General features: G+C 46.1%; 1 protein-coding gene and 1 pseudogene across 2 annotated transcripts in view; one reads left to right on the top strand and one right to left on the bottom strand.

Annotated features, from left to right (window-relative positions):
• RNF43 (ring finger protein 43) overlaps window positions 1-24671 on the top strand; it is a 515152-nt gene extending 490481 nt beyond the window's left edge. Inside the window, exons 9-12 of one of the 2 annotated variants that reach the window (XM_086954645.1) lie at window positions 1991-2690; window positions 21214-22553; window positions 23034-23757; window positions 23899-24671. In XM_086954645.1, coding sequence (XP_086810771.1) covers window positions 1991-2034 — 44 coding nt within the window. In that variant the 3' untranslated portion in view covers window positions 2035-2690; window positions 21214-22553; window positions 23034-23757; window positions 23899-24671. Of the gene's footprint in view, window positions 1-1990; window positions 2691-21213; window positions 22554-23033; window positions 23758-23898 lie in introns of those variants that run through there. The other variant, XM_086954646.1, reaches the window with a different exon arrangement.
• On the bottom strand, window positions 16766-17987 carry LOC147729761 (heterogeneous nuclear ribonucleoproteins A2/B1 pseudogene; annotated as a pseudogene).
• Window positions 24672-24912: the final 241 nt, after the last annotated feature.

Raw genomic sequence — 24912 nt, 5'->3', positions numbered from 1 at the left:
CTGTGGCTTCGGTGTGGAACTTGGGCATTACATTGGACTCTAACTTGTCATATAAACCTCATGTGAACAAAGTCACAGCAAGATGTTTCAGCGTACTGAGGGTCCTTCGGAAGGTACTAGATCTTCTTCCCATGGACTCAAGAAAGACCATTGTCCATGCCCTAGTCACCCCACATCTGGACTATGGGAACGCCTTATTACTGGGTTTGAGCAAGAAGGGCATCCACCAACTCCAGTGCGCACAGAATGCCGCTGCGCGCCTTGTGCTCAAGCTTCCTCGAAGAGCCTCAGGGAGACTGGCTTTGTCCAGACTCCATTGGCTCCCCATTCAGGAGCGAATTAAAATCAAGGCCCTATGCTTTGCCCACCGCATAGCCCATGGCACCGGTCCAGGTTATCTGCACAGTTTACTCACTATACATCGACCTACCAGGAATCTTAGATCTTCTGGCCCGATGTTGTTCAAAATCCCTAAGATAACTAGAGCCAAGATGGGTGGCTCCTCGTTCAGATACTTGGCTGCCAAGGGCTGGAATGAACTCCGTCTCGAGATGCGGATGGAACCCTCTGAAATAAGATTTAGAGGAAAATTGAAAACCTTCCTCTTTCCCCGCATCTAACCTCCTCACCCCCCCTTGCCCTGTCCGTTCTTCCTGTGTTCATTCCTCTGAGCTCCTTTGCGGTTTTCAGCGCGGGGACACTCTGTTTTTGAGTAACCAGGCGCTTTATAAATGGCTTCTATTCTATTCTATTCTATCTTGAAGAAATGTGTGGGCTCTTTTGACGTCACGTACACCAGATAACATATTAGACTATAGAGGAGAAACACAAAAGAAACCAAACAAACGCAAAGAGGAAACCATTTGGGGCCAATAGTGGTGCAGGGGGAGACACTGTCCAAGGAAAGGAACAGTGCGGACCCATTATATATAGAGATGCAACATGAATGTCATTCACAGCCGAAAAGGTTAAGTTCCTTAAGTCTTGGTTCTGCATCTTAGGAATCTTCATTGAAGTCATAAACTACCCGCCTGCATCACCAGCTGTTATATTATCACCTTTACTGCAGCAAACATTCCGCCGCGATGCGGGCGTTCGACGGAGTGGGCGGGGCCGAGTCGGGCAACGGTCGTGCCCATCACCCAGCAGGTAGTGCTTGCGTCGGCCGTTGGCCAACGCGAGCACGGAAGGGGTCATAGGGCACTAACATATATAATCATCAGCCGCAGCTCCTGCCAATATGCAGTGGGGGCGGCAGGGCAGCGGCGGAGGTAGAGGAGGGGTTTGAATTAATACAAAATAAAAAAAGCTTACCTGACCATGCCGGCACCCTCACACTTTTGGGTTCCTCAGTTCTCCTGCTGCTCCTGGCAGTCCCTGGGACAGACCCCCCCATCTAATACATACGCTGCTCTCATGCTATGAGAGCAGTGCTGGAAGTGGGCTGGTTTGACGCTCCACTCAGGCACAGGGATTCTTTGCCGTTTCTCCACCAGGCTGTAGAATACAGCTGGATAGAGAAACCTAAATGTGCATATCTGTTTGGCCTTCCAAAGAGACATCCACACTTAGAAGTGCGCAGAGCACTCCATTCCTCCTCCCTACTATTTCTTTTTAGGTTTTACCATTTTCATTTTTAGGGGTTTAATATTGTTTAGAATACTTTAAAGTACCTTGTCACTTTTGAATGACGGTGTGAGTGGGTGATTGGATGGGGAAGTGTTTGTGTAGTAACGTGGTGTAATAATTGGCAGCTCAATATGCAGAAGACGATACAGAATTGAATGGATACAGTGCTCCGAAGATCAATGGTCGTTGGAATGGTGACAAGAGGATAGACAGATGGCTAACCGCAAGTTGGGATGAGCATGTGGACAGATGGTGTATGCAAAGGTAGAGGGAATGGGTGGTGGTGGTAGAATGGAAGGTTTGGTTGACAACTCAATGTGTGTATGTTACCTTAACCAACCTATGTCTCTTTCTATTGTAGGATCAAAGGAGGAAATGGAAGACATGTGTGAGCACACAGTTTAGCACACTAAGAGCTAATCTGTGGGAATGCAGATGGGTTGAAAGACCAAGAAGGGCAGTTCCAGTCCCAAACCATCCAGGCTTCAAACGTCAGTGGAGAAGCGAAGAGGGTTGCACACCGTGTAGAAGGAGACCCACACTGTGCCTCTAAACCCATAGAGACCAAGAGCCCCATTCCATGACAATAGATTTTGAACACACAATTAACCATGCCATCTCTTGTCGCTCAACTATTGTTGGCGAAGCACACGCATATCTGTTTCAGGCATTGCCTATGAACCTTCACAGGACTGTGTGTACTGCCTATCTCCGATGTTCAAAGAATTAATGGAGGCACCAAAAAATTTCACTTCATTGATGGATTAACTTAGGGCATGGCTGCTGAATCCAGGCAATGACATGTTCATCCTTCTCTTTCAAACTGAAACCACCAACCCAGCCAATACCTTGCCCGCCACCAAGCCTGAAGGAGCAAATAGTTTCAACCTAAAGGGGGCAGTGCCTCTCCTGCCACTTGTAGTATAGGTGGCCTTACCCTTAAGTGGAGTCTGTTCTACCCCTATGTTCCAGAACCGGTACATTATTGTTTCATTTTGCAGACTTCAGACCCCGGCATCTGCACCAGTGGAAATCCTGAGAGCACATACTTCAAGTCATCGGTGAGTACCTGTTGCACTCCCACTGCCTGGTTATTATTGCCTTCTAGCACCTTTAATACAGTATGTCACCAAAAGAACCCATCAACGAGGTGTGACCTTTTTTTCTCTAGGGAAAACCTCAGGTACAAAATCTTTCAGGGTAATGAGACAAACCCATTTATCTTTACATATCCATAAGGTTACAATGTAATCTGATGCTGCCACAGCATCGGTGTTCAGATGTGATTGAAGAAAGAGGTTTTATGTTTACTAGGATATCTAGATCTCCTTAACATAGGTGACTATACACTAACTACTTAATTTTAGTCTGAAATCATTAACTTTAGTCAAGAAAGTCCTCACCAGGTATTCTGGTCAAAACTCACACCTCCCTACAGCTGCTGCTGTTCTTTGTTGCAGGTGGCAGTGAAATGTCAAGGTCCTATTATTTGTGATTGCAGAGGTAGCTGTTAGATGTTTTTAGTGTGTGTGGCTGTTGATAAACACGCTGTGCTAACTCCTGCCATTTATTATTGGTGTGAACGTTCGCAACTTGTTTTTATTCAAATAACTGTTCGGTCTGAAGATGTTTTGGGAACTTCCCCTTAGCTGACAATGTATTAGGACAAAAATGACCTCAGATTTATTTGGGGATGTTGTTCGGACGCTCCAGTGCCAGCTCCGAGACAGAAGATCTTCAACAGCACCTTCGGTGTCCCGTATGGATGATTCAGTTCAAACAATGGAATAAGACAATACCAGTGCAGCAACTGCAGTTGGACCTGGCGAGGAGTTCACTTATTCAACATGCAAGGTGTTGTAGTGCAAGAGAGCCATTAGATACTGACGTGAGAGACTCCGAGTTCAAGATGACAATTTTAGCCCCCATTAGTTATGAGGAAGAAGAGCCAAACCTTAACACATCTAACAGGTGCAGGGAGATCCCCGAGGTGCTGAACTAGTTTTGAAGATGGAAGAACTCCCACTATGTCCACACCATGGCCCCAGGACAACCCCTATCACCATCATTCCACCACATTCACTAGTAGTTCAGCCCCCTCAGGGACCGATTTGATAAGCTCCCTTTTGTTGAGGTCGAGCACCGCTCCATAATGAGTCTGACAGCCCTTCAGCAAAGCCACACAAGGCACCAACACTCTGGTCCGGTTCTAGACCACATGCCTTCTCAACCCCTAAAGAACACCTTGGCACCAGAAAAGCCTCTGACGAAAGGCATCAAATCTCTGCACCCACCGATGCTGGTTTGACCTATAGTTTCCAGAAAATACACTTGGGAGTTGAAATAGCCTCTGAAGCAGACTCCAAAACCAGCTTGGTGCTGAAACAGACTTTGACGTGGAAATCTGACTTTAGGAGCCCCTCTTCACTGTTGTACCTTTTGTAGTCCATGAGGTCAGGCAGGTCAAGATCGCTGTCCCCCGTTAATGAGAAATACCTTATCTCCACTATCCCTGCAAGATTGCCCTCACTCCCTTCAAGTGTTAAAAAAGACACAAATTTGAGGAGCAGATGTCAGAAGAGCTCCAAGCCATTTCATTGCTCAAGAAGGGTTGGGACACGGTCACCAGCCTGCCACTACAATCTTCCACGTCTCGCACACCACTGCAGCCTTATGCGCCACCAGTACTGCCTCAGCTTCAAACACAACTACCCCCTCAGTCACCCTCTTTCCATTTGGACTGCTCTGACCAAGGGACCCTCACGCCTCTAAAAATCCCTACCTTGTCCCTGTCACACACCGGGCGGGGATCACCCTTGGGAGCAATAGCAGGTAGATTCCCAGGCAACCACAACCTTGAACCCTACCCTGTTGAGGCCTCCCCACTGAATGACGCCACTGCCTACCTTACAGTTATACAATGGGTGGCACAGCATTACAAAGAAAAACTACACATGGCGGAGGAAGAGTAAGATTTCTTAGTGGAAACAGTGTCTAGGACAGAGACATCAGTAGGAGGCTGGCTTAGTAAATGGTGCACACTTATTTAAGTGAAGAACTTTGCACTAATCCAGACAACCATTAAGGTGATTTAGTGGACTTAGACAACCATAGAAAACTCTCTAAGTGGTAGATGTAGAGAACAACCTTCAGGCTTAGTCCAGAAGGAGTGTTCAGCAGCTTGTTTTACCGGTAGTAATCATATAGTGTTGGTTAAACGAAAAGAACAACACAGGGTAGTTATAAAAATAGATACCTTTATTATACACACTCACTAACATATTAGTATATGTCTTACCCGGAGATATCAACACATTACACACAATATTTCAACTGTAAACATGTAGCAAGCTCAAATACACTATGGTACCCAGTCACCCCACCTGTGGATACCCCAGGAACCAGGATACCTACACCAGGGAAGCCAGGTGCATAGGTGCTAAGTGACATCAGAAACCTCCGTAGACCACAATGGAGGACTTCAGGAAAGATGCCACTGGCGAAAAAGGTGGAAGAGTCTGATGGAATCAAAAGATTGATTTTTGAAGTGAAGCACCTGCAAGCAGAGGGGTCTATGCCACTCGGAGGTTACCAGGAGGGATGGAAGACCAATAACCACCGATGACGAAAGATACAGGAGTGATGACGGTGACCTTGCTGCTGTGAGGACCAAGCGACTCTGTGGAAGACCAGGAGCTGTTCACGAGCTGTCCCTCGTCGGTACTCGAAATCCAGGGGGGTCGGTGTCTGGCAGGAGCACCAACAAGCCTTGGCAACAGATGTGGTAAACAAAAAAGTAGCAATGTTGGGACCAGCAAGGTCCAATGGACTTATCAATTGCAGGAGAGCCAAAGCAGGCCCTGAGCAAGTAGGGAATCCCACTGAATGCAAAGAAGACCCTCAAGAGGACCCAAAGGTCAAAGGCACAGGAGTCGCCAGAGGACCTTGAGCAGCTCACCAAAGATGCAGGCTCACGGTGCAGAGGTTGTGGTGAGGATGAAGAGCATGGCAGGGAGAGATGCTGGAGACTGGAGCTTCTGGTAGCCCAAAGATCTCTGGCGTACAGATCCAACAAACCTTGGCAACAGCAAGTTGATGCAGTGGACAGGGGTTCTGTTTAAGCGGTTCCCGCGACTAGCCTCAAACTTACTGCGGGACAGATCAGGCCTGGAGGGAGTTGCAGGTTCACCAGCTGTTTCGCTGAGCCTTTCAAAGTCCATGGGACGTCAGGAGCAGCAGATCAGTCCGCTTTGTTGCGGTGCCTACAGATGCTGGGGAGTGACTCCTTCACTCCAAGGGAGATTACTTTGAGTGTCCTTGATGCCCACAGGCCTGGAGAGGAACCTGGATGAAGTGCCGGCACAGATGACAAAAAAGACTGGCAAAACGGCAAGACCAGGAGCAGCAGGAGTCTTCCTTGATGCAGGATTGGTTCCAGGTGAAGTCCAAAGTGCCCAGACAGTCGATGGTGAAGTGGTTCCAGTTTTGAATCTTGTCCCATGACGAATCTGAAGAACCACCCATAGGTGAGCCCTTAAGTACCCTAGGGAAAGGGTTGGTACGATTCAAGGGTCCCTCCCAGAGGAGGGGCTGGACAGAGGGGAGCATACTCCCATGTCTGTTGTCCAGTTATGGGCCTGATCGGGAGCCAAGGGCTCCCTGGACTGGCTCAAACTGGGGTATGCAAGTAGGGCACCAAATGTGCCCTTCAAAGCAGTCTGAGGTGCTGGCAAGCGCCCCCAACCAATACACTCAGTCCTGTCTGGGAGGTGGTCACATCTCTCTGTGATAGGAAACCTATTGTTTTACCTTACCCTGCTCGAGCTCAGCAGCAGGAGGGCAGAATCATTTCTGGGGTCTGCAGCAGTACTAGCTTGCTTGCAGACCCTGAAAGGCTGTTACCGGGAGTCCTGGGGGCTTCCCGCAGGAGCCTCCCAGTGCATAGAATCATACCTCCAACACAGGGGTATGATTCCAACATGTTTGATGCAAACATGCCCAGATTCCACACAGCCAATGTATAGTTAGCCATTGTAAGGACACATGGCCACTATATATATATATAAACATATTACAAATCCTGAATTAGACACCGCGTCTTGAATCACGCGCAGGAACCAAACAGGACACGGACCCAGTTTCTCTTGGTGCTTATTTCTTTATTTCAGCCAGATGTCTGAGACCCGTTTCGCGGCACGAACGTCGCTTGTTCACTCGACAATTACATTTGCGCGTGAAGGCTATTTAAAGTGACAGTGCTTGCATAATTGTGAACCACGTGATGATCTTTTGTCATAGACAATCATCGTAAAATACATTGCTTTTGACACCGGTTAAAGAAATTAAATTAAATTAAATATATATATAGATATATATATATATATATATATATATAATCTATATATCAAATAGCTAACCGCACTTACAAAGTATAACCCAGCACTCTGCCGTCAGGATTGAACGACCTGCCTTGGGGTGACTTATAGGTTTTAAGTGTAGTGACCTCAGATGTACGGAAACGTATATCTGTCGTAAGTTGTGCTAGCACCAACTCACACAGGCTGCAATGGCAGGCCTGTAGTCACAGTGTGAGTGGTATCTCATGGGTGACATAATACATGCTGCAGCACATCGGCGATCCCTGGCCTACCTATGCCCAGAGTACCTTAGTACCGTACACTAGGGACTTACATGAATACACCTGTAGCCAATTGGGAAGGTGCCAAAGTACTTACCACTGACACATTTAGGGAAGAAGCGCAGTGACTGGGGTCCTGATTAGCTGGATCTCAGTCAGACTAGTCATAAAACTGAATAACACCAGCAAAAAGTGATGGTAACCTTGAAAGCAAACCCTACTTTCCTACACTCACATGTTCTTTCCCAGAACACACAATACCTGTCGGAGGAAAATTGAGGTACTTGTCACAGTGTCAGAAATAACCTCTGACTAATGAGTTGGAGTTCCACATCATGTAGCCATGCAATGAGTCAAGACTACGTAAGATTATTGCAGGAGGAATGCATGTGCTCCCGACCAATCGCTCCATAGAATTAATACCCCCTCCCCCACCGAGCAAGGAATCTGCTCCCTCTACTTCCTTATCTCCTGAAAGGATTGAACTCTCTGGCAGTCCTAGATCTGAGACCCCTCGTCCGGTACATCCTGTCAGAGCACCTCAAGATGACCAGCCTGCAAGATGTCAACCTGCTGTCCTGAAGAGGGAATTACATGGCAATCCTAAACATGAAGGACATCTAATTCCAATTCATCCAAGCGCACCACTGATACCTGCACCTAGTAGTAAATGGATAACACTACAAATTCAAAGTACACCCTTTCAGGGCAACAAATGCCTCGAGCTTGTTCACTAAATGTTTATTGGTGGTGGCTGCGCACCTGTTTAGAAACTTCCTTCTTGTGTTTCCGTACCTACAAGATTGTCTGATAAAGAGCATCACTTAACGTCTAGCACTCATGCAAGTGGCAGTTTCTGTGTTCCACAGGCTAGGTTGCACAATCAATGTTGCATCTTGTGCCATAATAGATCCACCCTTTTCTTGGCGCTGTCCTACACTCCATCACGGGAAAAGCCTACACAGTTTAAAAGAGGATGATGGCATTCCAACAACTGCTGCCTCTTTTTAGGTTTCGCATACAGCATGCTTACGCTGTGAGCAAAATCTATTGTTTAAAAAAACAAAAAACTTAATACAGGCTTAAAGCCTGGCCAGTATTTACTAATACTTACCATTGGTTAGCTTCCACTTCAACCTTGTTTCCTTGCTTCTTACTTGTCACGCCTTCTGCTTCCTGCTGACTGCTCACCTGCTACTAAAGTCTTCTCTAGGCTTCTGTCAAAGCCATGGAGTACCAAGTACCACCCACTCACAGCTTCTTGTTTGCGGCCAGTGTTCTTCCACTAGCATGCTCTCCTAAGGTACTTTCTTTTTAGTTTTAGCAAAGCACTCTATAAAAGTGCATGGCACCGTATGGTCTCCTCATCCCTGCCATCTGTGTACCGCCACCCTTCCATCTGTCTTCCTATGCTCCCTCCCACAGGCCGTTCTACCCCAGCGCTGTCCGTTTTCCTCCCCCCTGCCGTCCGTTTTTTACCTCACCCGCTTTCCGTTTTGTTCCCCCTGCTCTCGTGCTGCTTAACCACCCATTCCACATAGGGTGACCAACTGGCATTGGTGCAAATTCAGGACGGTGAGTGTAAAAATTCAGGACAAAGGGTCAAAATTCAGGACACAAATTCAGGACAGTAGGTCAAAATTCAGGACAAAACTTCAGGACAATTGGATAAGTTTTACAGACTCATCAGAGGTCGCGCAATAGTATATAAGTAAACCTAGCCATATCTAAACATATTCAACCATTTGCAAACCTATCCATCATGTAGCCTTCCATCTATCATTTTACTCATCCATCCCTTCATTCATACTTTCACTCATCCATCATCCATCCATCCACCCTTTCACCCTATTCATCTGTACACTCATCCATCCTCTCTTCTACCGATCCATCCATCCATTCATTCACTCATCCATCCAGCCATTTACCCTTTCACCCATCCAGCGATCCTTTCACTTACTATCCATCCACCCAGTCACTCATCCTTCCGACCATCCACCCTTTAACTCATCCATCCTCCCTTTCTCTCTCCATCGACCCTTTCACTTAGCAATCCTCCCTTCCATCCATCCACCCACCCACCCACCCACCCATCTACTCATCCACTCATGGATCCATCCATTGACCTTATCACACATCCATCCTTTCTTGCATCCATTTATCCTTTCACTACACTCATCTATTCATCCTTTTGTCCATCTACCCTCCCTTTCACTTACTCATCCGTCCTTACATCCACCCTTTCGCTCATCTGTCCATCCATTCGCCCTTGCACTTATCCGTTCATCAATCATCTATCATTTCACTCATCCATCCACTCACTCACCATCCACACTTTCACTCATCCAGCCATCATTTTACTGATCCATCCACCCTTTTACCCATCCAGCTACCCTTCCACCCATACATCCAGCTATTTACTTTTTCTCTCTCTCATCCTTCCACTCACTCATCAATCCGGCCATCCTCTCTCATCCATCTATTCAATCTTTCATTCATCCACTCACCCTTTCACTAATTCATCCAGCTATCCACCCATCCCTTCACTTACTCACTCACCCACCTTTTCATATTAATTTTGAGCTAAGCCTTTCTTAGAAGAGGCCCATCAAGAACTTCACCCTCGCTGCTGGAGCCATTCCAGGACTGGGACAGAAGCCACCCAGGGCAGAGACAGATTCCACCACAGGGGGGGGGACAGGAGCCATCACTGGTGGGGGTGGGGGGAGGGGAGCCACCACATGGGGGGACAAGAGCCATCACTGGAGGGGGAACGGGATCCACCAGGGTGGGCACAGGGGTGGGCATGCAGTATTCTAGTATCATCCTGGTCTGTTTGAGGGTGGGGTAGGGCTCCTCATCCCCTCCTTGACAAGACAATGAGAAGACAGGCTCTGGATATTTGGATATTTGGAGGTGTATTTATAGAGCGCAGCGTTCGCTCCGGAAGGAGCATCATGGCGCTACAAGTCCTTGATACCAGATCACAGAGTGGTGTGGGGGGGGCTAGATTGAAGCTTTGGACCAGTAATCGGGAAGATTAAAAATCCAAGTTTTGAGGAGTTTCCTAAAAGGTTTCTCGAGCGTCTGAAGTCTGAGATGTCTTGGCATGCTGTCCCATGCTCTAATAGCCAGGGCACTAAGAGTTTTACCGCCTTTAGATTTCAGGTTGAATTTGGTGGAGGTCATGAAGTTTTCTTGTGAGGATCGGAGGGAACGACTAGGGTTGTAGTGAGGAAAGCGTCTGGTGAGGTAAGAGGGACCTGATTTGTTAAATGCTCGGAATGCGACAGTGAGAATCTTGAAGAGTATTCTCTTGTGCAGGGGGAGCCAATGTAGGGTTTTCAGGGCTGCGGAGATAGAAGATTTACGTGGAAGTTTTAGAACAAGGCGGGCGGCGATGTGTAAGACACTTTGGAGTTTCGACAGAGTGGATTTCTTGGTCCCTGCCAGAAGGTCATTACAATAGTCTACTCGTGAGAGGATGAGGGCCACTGTGACTGTCTTTCTGGAGTCGAGGGGGGAGAAAATCAAAGAATTTTCGCAAGGATTTGATTATGCCGAAGCATTTTCCTGCTACGGACGCGACGTGGAGATCGAATGAGAGGTCAGAATCAAAAAGGACTCCGAGGTTTCTGGCAGAGGTAACCGTCTGAGGGAGAGCTACAGAGTTGTCAGGCCACCACAAGGCAGGGCAGAAAGAGGCATTTTTTCCAATGGGGAGGATCTCGGTTTTATTTGAGTTACAGCGGAGGTGGTTGGCGTCCATCCATTGGAAAACTGCCATTAGGCAGTGTTTGAGATTGAGCTCTGCCTTGTTGGAATTGTCATCAAGGGGGATGATAAGCTGGGTATCATCGGCATAGGAAGTTACGGTTATGCCGAAAGATTCTATCAGGGTGAGAAGAGGGATAAGATAAATGTTGAAGAGGAGGGGGCTTAAGATAGACCCCTGGGGGACTCCGGAGGATACCTTTTTCTCGCTTGATTGGAAGGAACCAAGGGTGATGGTTTGGGACCTATCGCTGAGAAAAGATCTAATCCATGATAGGGCTGAGTTGCAGATACCGATATCAATAAGTCTGTTGATCAGGATGGAGTGGGAAATGGTATCGAAAGCTGCCGTGAGGTCAAGAAGGATCAAGATCGCCTTCTTCCTTTGATCTTGTATGGTTTTAATGGTGTCGGTCAGCTCGATTAGGGCGGTTTCTGTAGAATGTTTGGACCGGAACCCGGATTGCTGGGGATGGAGTAAGTTGTGGGTTTCCAGAAATGTCTTTAGCTCTTTGTGGACTAGCTGTTCTGTTATTTTACCCAAAGCGGGTAGCAGGGTGATAGGGCGGAGGTTGGTCAGGTCCGTTGGGGATTTGTTCGCCTTTTTCATAAGTGGCTTAACCACGCCTTTTTTCCATGAGAGAGGAACAGAGCCGGAACTGAGGGATAAGTTGATTATTTCATTGACAATAGGGTTGACTTTGTTGATGATGAGGTGGAGAATCTTGGGGGGACAGGGGTCAGAGGGGGAGCCCGATTTGCAGGAAAGGATCGCTTCTCTGGTCTGCGCCAGGGTCACTGGAGTGAATTTTTTGAGACTATTAGCGGCCAGGCACGGTTGGTCTGGTTCGAGGGTATTGTGTATTGGAGGGGGAGGGGGAAAGTTTTTTTGAATGGAGGTAATTTTATCGTCGAAGTAATCCGAGATCTTGTCACATAGCTCTTGTGATGGGGGGATTTCGGGTTGAAGAGCTTTGGGATTGGTGAAGGTTCTTACTATTGAAAACAAAGTTTTTTGTTTTTGGCTGGCCTCTTTAATGGCATTTACGTAATAGGTTCTTTTGGCCGATTTGATGGTGGAGAGGTAGCTTTTCCTCTGCAGTATATAGGAGCTTCAGTCGCTATTATCGTAGGTTCTTCGCCATTTCCGTTCCGCTTTCCAGCAGAGCAGATGTGCGGAGGCTAAGTCGGGGGTGTACCAGGGAGCTTTGATTTTAGTTTTCTTCAAAGTACTAACCTGGTGATTGGATGGGCATCGTTTGGCAATTTCTAGTGTGAGCCAGTTGTCAAGGCGGACTGCATCTCTGTCGATGTTACCGGATAGAGATGGTGCACTGATTGGGGAAAAGGGATGGAGGGCTCTCTTTCCAAAATGTTAGTTAGCCATCCTCCACTGTGATGTACAGCACTTACAGGAGATGCTCCAAGAGAACTGATTTAGCTGATTGTCCTCCATACTTTGTTAATCAGTGTTGCTGCGATTGTGCCATTTCTTTACTTTATTACATTATAGGCTGCATGTTTGATGAACCGCTCGCTCTGTGAAGAGAACCAGTGCTGCCTCGGTGTAATCAGGGCCGGTTCTAGGATGTTTGGGGCCCTTGCAGAAAGGGAATGTGTGAGGCGGCGGCCCCTCTCAATTGCAGAGACGCATTCAGGGCTGTTTGCATCTGAATAGATGCCCCTGCTCCGAAGCTGCCGCCCCTCCCTCTGTCACCTTCGCACCTCTTAACAGCTCATCAAGGGCTGGAGGTGTGATGATTTCCATCCCGCTGTGCCTCTCCAATGCTGCGGGGTATCTGAGCTTTGGAACAGCCTCGGAGTTAAGCAGGGAGGTGGGTGGAAGCTGTGCCCGGTTAAAATTACGGACAAATGGCGTCCGTTAAAGGATCCTTCACGGACAACGGACAGACGGGCGAAATTACGGACTGTCCGTGAAATTTACGGACGGTTGGTCACCCTAATTCCACAGTGATGTTTTGACACATATTACACAGCAGCATGGGCTGCTGTGCAACATGTTTTAAAAGAAAACAATGAACTATTACTCCGTCAATGTCGTGGCGCTTATTTTTTTTCCAACTTTAAGCCATGCTGCACAGCAGCTCTTGCTGTTGTGCAACATGACTAAAACAAAACATTGACAAAAACTATATATTTCGCAGAGGCAAATGCTTTTTTAGACATTCCATCCTCTCGCAGTGAAGAAAGTAATGAACCTGTTAGTGATGATGCAGTGTGAATAGCCATATTGCTGTACGCAAGATTAAACATACTTCCATTACATGAGTGCTTAGCGAGGCAGTGGTTTCAAACAGAAAGTGACAGGGAAGATCTAGTGCTGGTAGGGCCCTGAACCATGTGCACACTGTTATGGTAGAACAAAACTGTTTTGTTCTGGCAAGCCATTCTTTGATCCATTACCACAGATGACCATTACAACGGATGCCTCACTCATGGGATGGGGAGCACATCTCAACCATATGACAATTTAGGGAACATAAACCCATTCCACGCATTTCTCCCTCTCATTCGAGGCAAAACAGTATTCATCAGAACAAACTACATGATGGTGATTTACTACATCTAGAAGCAAGTAGAGAGGCTCGTTGGTCTCTGCTGTTAGTGTTAAACCAAAAGATTTATAATTGGGCCATTCAGAATCACATTTCTGTACTAGTGGAGCATCTCCGCAGCGGGCAACAATTTTGCCGACCTGTTAAACCGAATCCATAAAAAAGCCCACAAATGGGAAATTAATCCCCATGTACTTCACTAGTACGTTCATAGCTGGGCAGTCCTGCAGTCAACCAGTTTGGCACCGCGCAGTATGCGAAACGCAAAAATGTCACCCCCCAGGTTCGCATAACCACATTCCATGGACAAGGCACTATAGATGAACACAACACCACTGCCTTTGATCTCATATGTAGGAAACTGAAGCAAGTATCAATGACCTCACTCTCGTGGCACCAACTTGGGAAAGACAGCCATGGTATTCTACACTATCAGAAATGCTTTTTTGCAGTGTGAATCTTTTCTGGATTCACATTCTGTTCATTGTTTCACCATGCAGTGGTTGGGTCCAAAATGCCTTTGTCCCTTTTTTTTCCATATTTTGTGGGCGTCTGCTAACATTTGTTGGTATCTCCATTCCCTTGTAATGTGAGATGTGCACCCACAAAGACCCTGTGCATGGTCGTTATCTTCATATTCCTTTTTCCACTGTTGGGTCTTGATAACATAATCTGGACCTGTGGGATCCTCTGGAAGAATTTGACATTTTATATGCCAAATATGCACCTTGGAGATATCTGCGTTTTTAGGAATTAGGTACTGTACATAAAAAAATTCCAGTATGAAAAAAGAAAACTCTTAAACATAAATTTAAATAATGTAAACACAAGTCATGTTTGTACTCCCTATCAGAAACAATGGTTCTAGGACTTACTCTGCCCAAACCTAGGGCTGTCTCGGTCACTCTTGGGTACAAGGCCCATTTCCTTAATATCTGCATCATCCGTTAGGATTATGCCAACTACTTTAATGCTGAAACATTGCAATTTTGTAATTTTTTTTTACCTCTGGCACAGGAGTCTCCAATCTTTTCTGTAATAAGAGCTACTTCTGATCAGTGAAAATCGGTGTGAGCTACTGAAGGCCAAGTAGCTCTGGCATTGTTACCAGACACCCCCTCGCCCAGCTTCATTGACTTTAAACCAGGAGACTCCAACAACAAGTCGAACACGAGCTAACAGTTGCTTGAAAAAACCTTCAGAGTAGCCCCCAGCCTTGATTTCATTTTTAACTAAGAACTGCAATAAACTAGTGTTCCGTTTTCCTTTTGAAGTTAAGGAAAGGCTAAGTTTATTTTACATTATTATGAGGCTGCAGATAGCAGAGACTGATAATGAGCACTCCGATTTATGACCGATGTGGGTCACAGAGGTTCAGAACTGAAGCACTGAGGTATTTAACTCTTAACCCCTTGCATGCTCATGACGGAACCACGCCGTCATGAGCCACGGTGGGCTGTGCTCATGACGGCGTGGTTCCGTCATGCGGCTACCGCTCCTCCCATGCGGCATTAATTCCCTGCCTGTGCGGGCCAAATAATGAACGGGCGGGGCCGTGACCTGAGCACATCAGCGCTGCGCCTGCCCCCTATTCCCCCATGCCGTGGCGAAATTCGCTATGCGTCGAAGGGGTTAAATAATAGTCCTCAACTCAATAGTGTAACATATGAACAAAATTATAATTCTAACTGCTTTTAAATTAGAGAAAATTAAAATGAAGAGTTAACTTAATTAAGTTCACTCTGCATTTTAATATTCTCCCTTTTCAAAGTGTTACATTTACAAACAGCAGGCATCTTGCTCCCATTGGCTCGTAGTGCCATATTTATAACTGAAAAACAGTCATTTTATTTTAAATGGGAGAAATTTAAAGTGAAGAAAAATGTTTCTATGAAACATTGTCTTAATGTTTTTCTCTACTTTAAATTAAGCCAATTAAGTCACAATGTTTTTATGAAGGATATATCTTCACTTCGAATTCCTCACATTTAAACAAATGACTGTATTTTCCTGTTATAAATATGACACCATTTCTACAGGCCACTGGAAGTAAAATACATGCTGTTAGTATAGACGCTTTCATACGGGAGAAAATTAAAATTACGAGGTTTATGTAATGCATATAAACATAAAGTTAACTTTTCAGTTGAACACTGCCATATTTATAACTGAAAAATACAGCCATTTCTTTTTTAATGGTAGAAATTTAAAGTGCAAAAAAATGTTCCATCAAGTGCACAAAAAATGTTCTTTAGTCGAAACATTTTTGCAGAACATTTTTCTGCCCTTTGAAATTCTCCAATATTCTCAAAAAATCGATTGATGAAAGGTATGTCCTCTGCCACAAGTACATACAACACAGGCTCTTAGTCACCCATACACATATATCCCATTGTTCCATCACCACAAACCATGAACTCACTAACGCACATGCCAGCGATATCGTAGTACCCCTAGTCATATATATATATATATATATATATATATATATATATATATATATATATATATATATATATATATATATATATATATATATATATATATATATATATATATATATATACACACACACACACACACAGTTTGCTTATAATGCAAGTACATATTGGGAGTAGACAAGTCACTGGCAGAGGGTAAGATCAGAAGGAGAATGAATGAATGGAAATAACTTCACAGAGGACAATTTGTAAAGGTTGTGGCCAAGCCTGGATCAGCCTCTCTAGATGTGATATTGACCCTTGTTCTCATCATATGTTATTTATGCCCTCTGTCCTTGGTTTGTATATACCAGTGCTATAAGTTTTAGTTTTTTTCCTTCAGAATTATTTTATTAAATCAGAAATGTACAACAGCTCCTTAACACTACACACACTGCATATTTTAAATGAAAAACAGTACTTCTCATTACACCATGATCCTGGCCAATTGCTTTTCAAACTGTTAGGAATATCTTAAAAAAGGTTTCACATTTCACCTGAACTTACAAATTGAACATTATCAAAGAAGGAATGCATCTACACTCTTACAAAGACCACTACAAAGAAACAATTAAAAAGCTAATAAACTGTCTTAAAGGCATGTTCAGTCCTTCCTCCATAGCAAAGTAATGGAATCAAATAAAGCAATCCATTCACAAAATGGCTCTGCGTCTGCTCTCGTGCCTTCTGCCATATCACTGCAATAATGCATGACTGAGAATAGTTTCCTTAACATTGTTAATTCGATAACCTGTAGCTGTTTGTTACATCTGGGCTCTCATCCTCTCCTATTTATACAGTGAAGCCCATGGCAAACTTGAGTATCTGCTTCTCCCTCCATATCCACCACTTCCACCACAACCACCTCCGGGTCCATAATTTCCTCCATATGGTCCTCCCATGTTCCTGCTTCCACCAAAATTTCCACCCTTCATTGGACCATAATTTGACTGCTGCAGATTGTAGTTTCCAAAGTCATTGAAGTTACCACCACCACAGCCAAAATTACCTCCTCCGTAGTTGTCATAACCTCCTCCATATCCTCTACTTTGATTACCATATCCAGGACCTCCGCCATATCCGCCACCTCTTCCACCTCCAAAGCCAGGGCCACCATCATAATTTCCACCTCCTTGTCCTCCACCATAGCCATTGAATCCATCCCCATAACCACGCCCACTATCATATCCATCAGAACCACCTCTAAAGTTGCTAACAGGGCCTGGACCAAAGTTTCCTCCACCACCACCACCACCACCACGTGTATCACCAAAGCCAGGGTTGCTTCTGCTTCCACTTCTGGTACTTTGCACTTCCTGCATTTCTTGCCTCGACAATGCTTTCCTCACTTCTGCATTATGCCCATTGATGATGTGGTATTTCTGCAAAACAATTTTATCTACTAGGTCATGGTCATCGAAAGTAACAAATCGGAAGTCTTTTTTTTTTTGCCTGACTGCTTATCAGCAGTAACCTCAAGGCTTTCAATTTTGCCATACTCCTCAAAATAGTCCCTTAAGTGGTGTTCATCTGTGTCTTCTTTAATTCCACCAACAAACAGTTTTTTTACAGTTACATGCGCACCAGGCTTTCCGGATTCCTCTCTGGCTACTGCTCTTTTCGGCTCCACTACGCTTCCATCAATTGAATGAGGCCTGGCAGACATGGCTGCGTTCCCTTCATTCATTTAGGAGAATGTAACAAAGCCAAATCCCCTGGATCGCTTGCTTCCAGGATTTCTCATAACCGCACAATCTGTAAGCTTTCCCCATTGTTCATAGTACTTCCTTAAGCTTTCTTCTGTTGTTTCAAAGCTCAAGCCTCCAATAAACAGTTTGCGAAACTGTTTTTTTTCTCTCTCCATCCTTCGTCTCTCCATATAAAAAACGATAACATTTAAACTGTATGGGAAGAAAACGGGATACGAGGAAAATCTGTCTCAGACGGCGCGTGAACACAAAAAATGTTCAGCCGACTTATTCCCCTAGCCTGTCGCTAACCTGCTATAAGTTTTTGAAAGTTTTTTAGAACTCGGTAAATTAGAATGGTTGTGTTCCTATACCACTGCAGCTCACGAAGCCACAGCATCTTATATTAACTTGAAGACTAGAGGTGCACTTGTCATCCTCACAGTAACTGTTGATGCACATGTACTCATTCTGCACAATTTTTTTAAAGAAACTTTATTTATTGGTTCTGTTGGACGTGGCCATCTGGCAGGTCCGCCCCTGAAGTTTTTATGGTATATGTAACCTGGGGGTGGTGATTCCCCCTCTGAGTGCGTGTGAAGAGAGAGCGACCTACCCTTCCATAGGAATACATGGGGAATGGATGTGTCCTCGGTAGTTCCCGATGCGTAGGGTGTGCAGGGTCAAGTCTGGTATGTATGAACTCGTGAGATTGAATGCTGCGCAACGGTATATGTGGTATGAGCGTGTCTAGTGTAGAAGTCCCCCTTTTGGAAGTTGGCATATTTGTGGAATGTGTGCCTGGCGTATGATTGGACGAGGCTGGCTGGTGAGCCTGGCTCCCAGGATCTGGGAGGGTCTGCCCCGGTGGTGAATGGAGTGTCTAGCATGCTGATGTAAGGGGAGGAGTGAGCCTGGGTCTGCTTGTGGATTGACTGTCTGGTTTGAGTGTCATGAATGAGGCTGGGTTTTCCCCAGACAATGCTGGCTCCACCCCCTGGGGTGCGGCTGATGTTCCTAGCCTGGCCAGTGTAAAGAATCCCCCCATAACCAGTTCCAGCTGGTTCTACCCCTGCCTGCCCTTTCAGACCAAGAATGTGTGTATAAAAAGGGTGCTGTGACACTCTGGACTTGTTCTTGTTCTCAACTTGAATCTACCTGGAGCTGCTGCTGCTGGGGCTCAGGGTTGGCGTGCCTCCCTGGGCCCTGCTCTACCCCTGGACTGAGGATGACCCTTTCCCCTTCTTGGCGCTGCTGGGCCCCCCTGAGGTCCTGGACTACCGATGGACTTTGTTAACCTGCATCTAGCGCTTGGGGAGCGCTGTCCCTTCTGCCCAGCACCTGGAAGCACTGTTCCCTGTCCTCTACCGCTTTGGGGCGCTTCACTCCTGCACGAGCGCTGGTAGCGCTATATTCAACCAGCCGGTGCTCACCCGGCGTCTGCCCCGTGCTACCAAGGTTCGACACCCCCCAGCGAGTGCCTACCTCGCTTTATTCCCTGCCCTTGTGCCTTACGAGGGAGCCGACTCCTCGTCGATTTCCCCCGAGTTCACCGCCGCCGCCCGGGACCCTAGTGATGTCATCCCCGGGCCGCGCTGGTATTGGCTGCCGGCCCGGGATTCCCCCCTAGCGTCATCCCCCAGGCCGCGCCGTGATTGGCTGCCGGCCCGAGAGAAGGAGAGAGGCCGGCCGAAGAAGGACGACGAAGCAGGAGCGGCGGGAGCCCACTCCGCGCTCCTGCGAGACCCCTGTGAAGCTGCTGACCCCCCCCCCCATTCCCCCCCCCCCCGGGGCTCCCGAGAGGGAGAGAGCCCCGGAGCACAAGGAGGAGGCTGGCGCAGCAAAGGAGACCGGCGCACCAAAACCGGTGAGTGCTGCGGCGAGCATTGGAGAGGAGGGGGGTCGGGACACATTGTCGGTGTCCGCCCCTCCCCTCGAGTGAATCTCCGGTTGTGTCCTAAGGCCCGTGAGGCCTCCCACGAAGCCGAGTCCCCCGAGAGGGACTCCGCCTGCCCCACCAATGGTCTGAGCCCGGCGAGGCTCCACCTGTGGCCCCCTCAACCCCAGAGCCCCGAGAGGCTTCACCGTGCCATTGCCCCCATGAGACTCGAGAGCCTCCACCACATGCCCCTGGCCAATCCGAGCCTGCGAGGCTCCGCCCCCCCCCCTGTTCTCGAGCCCGAGTGGCTCCACCAGTTGGCACCTTTTTCCCCCAGGGCCGGCGAGGCTCCCACGATGTCCCTCAGTTGCCCAGCACTTCGTGGGCAACTGCTACGTTTAGGTTTGCCCCGGGCTCCCTACAGCCTGCCATGAACATCGAGACTCTTGGGCACCTTGCCCCAGAAAGGCCCGCTGGCCTGTGGATTGCTATGGACGAAGACTAATGTGATCCCTGCAAGTATTCTGTGCTGCACCTCTACGGGTGCCCCTGTTATGTTATGTATCCTGTCCTCCCTTCCCCCCTGAGTACCAGATGTCTCCTGTATGTGATTCCTGGCAGTGGTCCCTTGGCCCTGCGCTGTACCTTCTTCCCGGTAGCCCCTGCCCGTGCCCCTGGCACCTTGTACAATGTGTGTTCCTATGTGTACTGCTTAATCCAAAGACTATTTTCATATAGCCTTGGTGTGGAGTTCCTTTTGTGGGAGGCCCGGGATGTTGTTGTTGGTGGGTGCGTGCGCAAATGCTTCACATGTCCTCCGAGATAGGCCTGACTGCCCGCGCCTCGTTACCTAGAGGGCGAGCAGGGGTCGATTTTACATAGGAGTGGTGGTCTCTGACTGGCTGGGGTGCAAGTCCTGGCCGGCCGGGGGTCCCATTTCCTACAGGTTCTTTTCATTTGTAAAACATTACAAATATGTGGATAAAAAACAAAGGGGAAAATGGAAAGATTGGAGGGATGGGGAGGGAAAGTTCTGGGCAATCGCAATAGCACTAAAAATTTTGCACTATTTTTTAACTGACGGCTACTATTTTCGCCTTGGAAATCAGCAGTGTATGGTCTTCTGGAACCGTAGCTACACAGTACAGTGTTAAATAAAGTTCACGATTTTACAAACCTTAAAGTCAAGAGTTCAATACTCATATTAATAAAAGGCATAGTACCTGTAGCCAAGACGACACCATAAAAGGAGAAATAAGACCTTTTTTAGTGTATATCTCGTTTCTTTTCTCTTTACTTGGTTGCATCCTCCTTATTTTCAGAGTACGGGTCGGTGGTCCACCTGGAGAAGTTGTATATGCTATGGTATTTTTATCAGCCAGTACAACTTTTGCAATTTTGGTGAAACACCATGAATGTCTAAATGCACACACTAAATAAAAATTCCACCACGGAATCTTTGAACTGAAATCTATATTTTGGCATCATAAAAACAGTATTCATATTTCTACTGTGAAAGCTTTATTTATATTTGTTTGTTTCTTTACAGCAGCAGCCTGGATACCGTACTTGGTGTTGACCTTACGGATTATGCACAGCGAAAGTTCCTAACCAATATTGGCAATTTAGCCCTTGACATTCGGAGCTGCTAGAATTACCACTGGACACAACTTCACTCGCCTCACCTTCTCTTCATGGGATCCCAGAACTTCTGCCTTTGTTTGCCTTTGTGGTACACTGGACATAGCACTGTTTACTGATTCCTGTTCATACTGGTTTTCACTGACTGCAGACTACTACACTGCACTGGATTTCTCTGCCTCAGGGTTCTTTGATTTCATTGGACTTCACTTCCTCTTGACGTTTCAATTGCACTTAACCGACTGCATAATGTGCCCTATTTTATAGTGGAGTTCTGTTTCAAATATTTATTTACAATAGAGGCAAATGGGCCGTTACGATTTTTCCCCCTCAAAGAAAAAGTCATTTTTGTTGATTTGACAACAAGAGCACAGCCCAATACCACATGCTGCCACCTTCCATCCAGCCTTGCTCTTGCTCACGTTTTGTCCCTGGCCAGAGTTTCGAACATGCCTTATCGTCTTCAGTTGCATTGTTTCTAGCCCATGTGGTTCAAACTAGAAATTAAAGCTTGTATTCGAGTTGTTATGAGGACCAAAAGAGTTATCACTGAAGGCGTACTGTTGTGTACCATTCTCCAGCAAAAGCCATCACTGCCAGGAAGAAGGAATTGCTGAAAGATGGTGCCACGCTGCATTGAGTGTTGCTGCTTCATTGAGAAAACACCCACTGCAAAGTAAAGATTGAAAATCATCACCAAAATAAATTCTACTGAGCTAAAGCGGTACATATCTAGGTATTGCACATTAACGCATTAGGGTTCGACACCGTTGAAGAAAATAAGGTTGCCCCACTACTGTGAACAAGGCAACAATAGTGTGCCCCTCTATTGAGCTTGAGGGATCTTTAATGGACTCTGCTCAGCCAGTGGCATTGGGCTCTTCAGCCCGCCAGATGTCGACGGTACATGGTTTGTAAGAGTCTTTCCTTAGTGGTATGGCTTAATATATGGGATCACAGATGTGGCAGAATCACCTCTCTACTGCACATCTCGGTAGGTTGCCAGAAGCGGACGATCATTATTTGTAAATCTCAAGAGGTCAGTGAAGTTATTCCCTTTTCGACACTTAAGAAAACCCAGCATAACATGATCATGTTCTACACAACCTCTGTCCAATGGCCTTGGCTAGCATGCATGCACTGCTTAAAGCCTACAAAAACCGTTCTCCTTTTTGTTTTCTAGCCAAACAAGAATAAAGTGGCATCCCTTCTGGAGCTGTCATCCATAGCACATATTACATCTTGAAGGCTTAGCCTACAGACAGCAAAGTTGGTTAGGTGTTGCTTTGAGTGACGACAAAGACTGACTCATGTTTCAGCTTAGCCATCACTCGAGCCATGTAATATGTGCTATGAATGACCTCTCCAAAAGAGATGCCACTTCATATTGTTTGGCCAGAGAATAACAAAGACAACGGTTTTTGTAGATTTCACGCAGTGCACGCTCGCATGTCCATTGTACAGAGGTTGTATAGAACTCTAGTAATGGGAATAACATCACTGACCTCATAACATTCTCAAATAATGATGGCATGGCTACTGTGTACTGCCTCAAACCTACATAACCACTATCTTTGTTGTTCTCCGGCAGACAAGATTGAGGTGGCATCTCTACTTGAGCTGCCATTCATGGCACATATTACATGGCATGAGTGGTGGCTAAGCTGAAACATTGGTCCGCCTACGTCGTCACTCAAAGCAACACCAAACCAACTTTGATGTATGTAGGCTAATCCTTCAAGATCAGGGAAATCTATGCTTGCAAGACCACCTCATTGAGTGTATTTTGTTAACTGTATCCAGGATAGCTCTCTGGTCTAGGGGGCAAGTCTTTCAGATCTGTGTTGCGAGCGATATGACTTAGCACTGTATTGTGCGTATACCATATAGATTGCACCATGAACTGAACTGTAGTCTAATGCCTTTACACATTGTCTAGGCAGGGGCATATCCCTACCTACATGTGCTCTATGTGATAACTCTGCAGTTGTCTAAAGTCAATAACATCTTTGTGGGTAGATGTGCAGATGTCTAATACCTTTACAGTCTTTGTTAGATGAAGGATATCTGTGCAGTTGTCTAAAGCCAATACCATTTATGTAACCTGGTGGATTCTTGTACTTTCTCTGCAACCTGGACGTTTAGCTGTGCGGTTCTCTAAAGTGTAATCTCATGCACTTCTGTGCATGTATCTTGTGCCTTTACCTTACAACCTATTTAACATGAGGGATAGTTTTTCGATTATCAAATAGATATGCTATACAATCAGTGTAACCTGAGGAATAACTGTGCAAGTACAAAATGCCTATTGCAAACATTGTGTGTAACATGAATGAATATCTGTGCAGCTATTTAACACCTATGCAGCCGAGGGGTAGCTGTGCATATTGAATGTGTGTAGCCAGTGCAAACGTATTCCTTCTCACTAAGAAGTAATATTAACCCTTTCGATGCTGATGACGAGCTCAGCTCGTCATCACCCACGGGTGTCGTGTGCTGATGACGAGCTGAGCTCGTCATGGTGCCACTAAAATGGCAATTTCCAGCACAGGGGGGGGGGGGAACGCCTAGCAGCCATGTGGTTAAAATCCAGTGTAGTCCTTGTGTGCATAGTACAGGTAGCGGCTACTTCACACTTCACCAATGTGTTTTCAATACAAATAACAAAACTAACCGGGTACAGAAGTTGCTGTATACACATACCCTGAAAATGCTCTGGCAGTCCAACTTAGTTAAATATTTGCAGTTTTTCACATCAGTCAGTGCCTTACTGCTTTAGATTCCCTAACCATAAGGTCGATCAGGGTCCTCTGTCCATGTTTAAGACCAAAGAAATAAAAATACCTTAGAATGCCTTTGTAGGCTGCAGGTGACATCTGTCAGCCCTTGCACTTGTCTTTAACTGTGCCACTGTAGGGCCTCACCGACATTATTCACACCATTCGTAGCCTCTACTGTGCCTTTCTGCCACTGATACCCCATCAGTCCTCATAACCTTTCATCACCAACCTCAGCGCCTTTCCTCCATCAGTGTCTGTACATGTGATGGCCGAGCTCTCCTGTCTGCCTCCTGAACCCCTCTCTGTTGGTTCCACAGCGAAAATGCTAATTTTATATTTTTTATATCACGTAGGTGGTACCTTTTTAGAAAAAAGTTCAAAAATAATGAAAAATGTTTATATTGCAGACCGTCTGTATTTTATATATATGTTTTTTGAGAGGGGGGCATTTCAGTTTGGTAAAATGTAAAAAATCTATTTATTTACTAATATATTGAATCTCTGTATCAAGTGGGTTGTTTAGAATGTGCCGGTGCCAAGGACTTCGGCTCATTCCAGTTCCACAAAAATAAATTATTTTGACATATCTGCTGTTGTGTTTTTATGTAATAAATAAGTGTGTAACTGTGTGGGTTGACAAGGGAGCCACAGTCCTATCATTATGGGGAATCAGTTAGGGTGATATGTACATGGAAAACATGGTCAGAGTCGCAAAAACCTGTTCATTGTTCTATGTGAGCCACAAAACTATCATCATTTATTTTCCCTGGGTCCTATGATTATGCCTTTTTCCTGCTCCATGGACTTATAACAAGGGCCTTTCCAGT

This window comes from Lissotriton vulgaris, chromosome 2_1 (genome assembly GCF_964263255.1).
Source record: "Lissotriton vulgaris chromosome 2_1, aLisVul1.2, whole genome shotgun sequence".
NCBI lineage: Eukaryota > Metazoa > Chordata > Amphibia > Caudata > Salamandridae > Lissotriton > Lissotriton vulgaris.
Note: the sequence above shows the minus strand (reverse complement) of the source record. Positions and strands in the feature narration are given on the sequence as shown.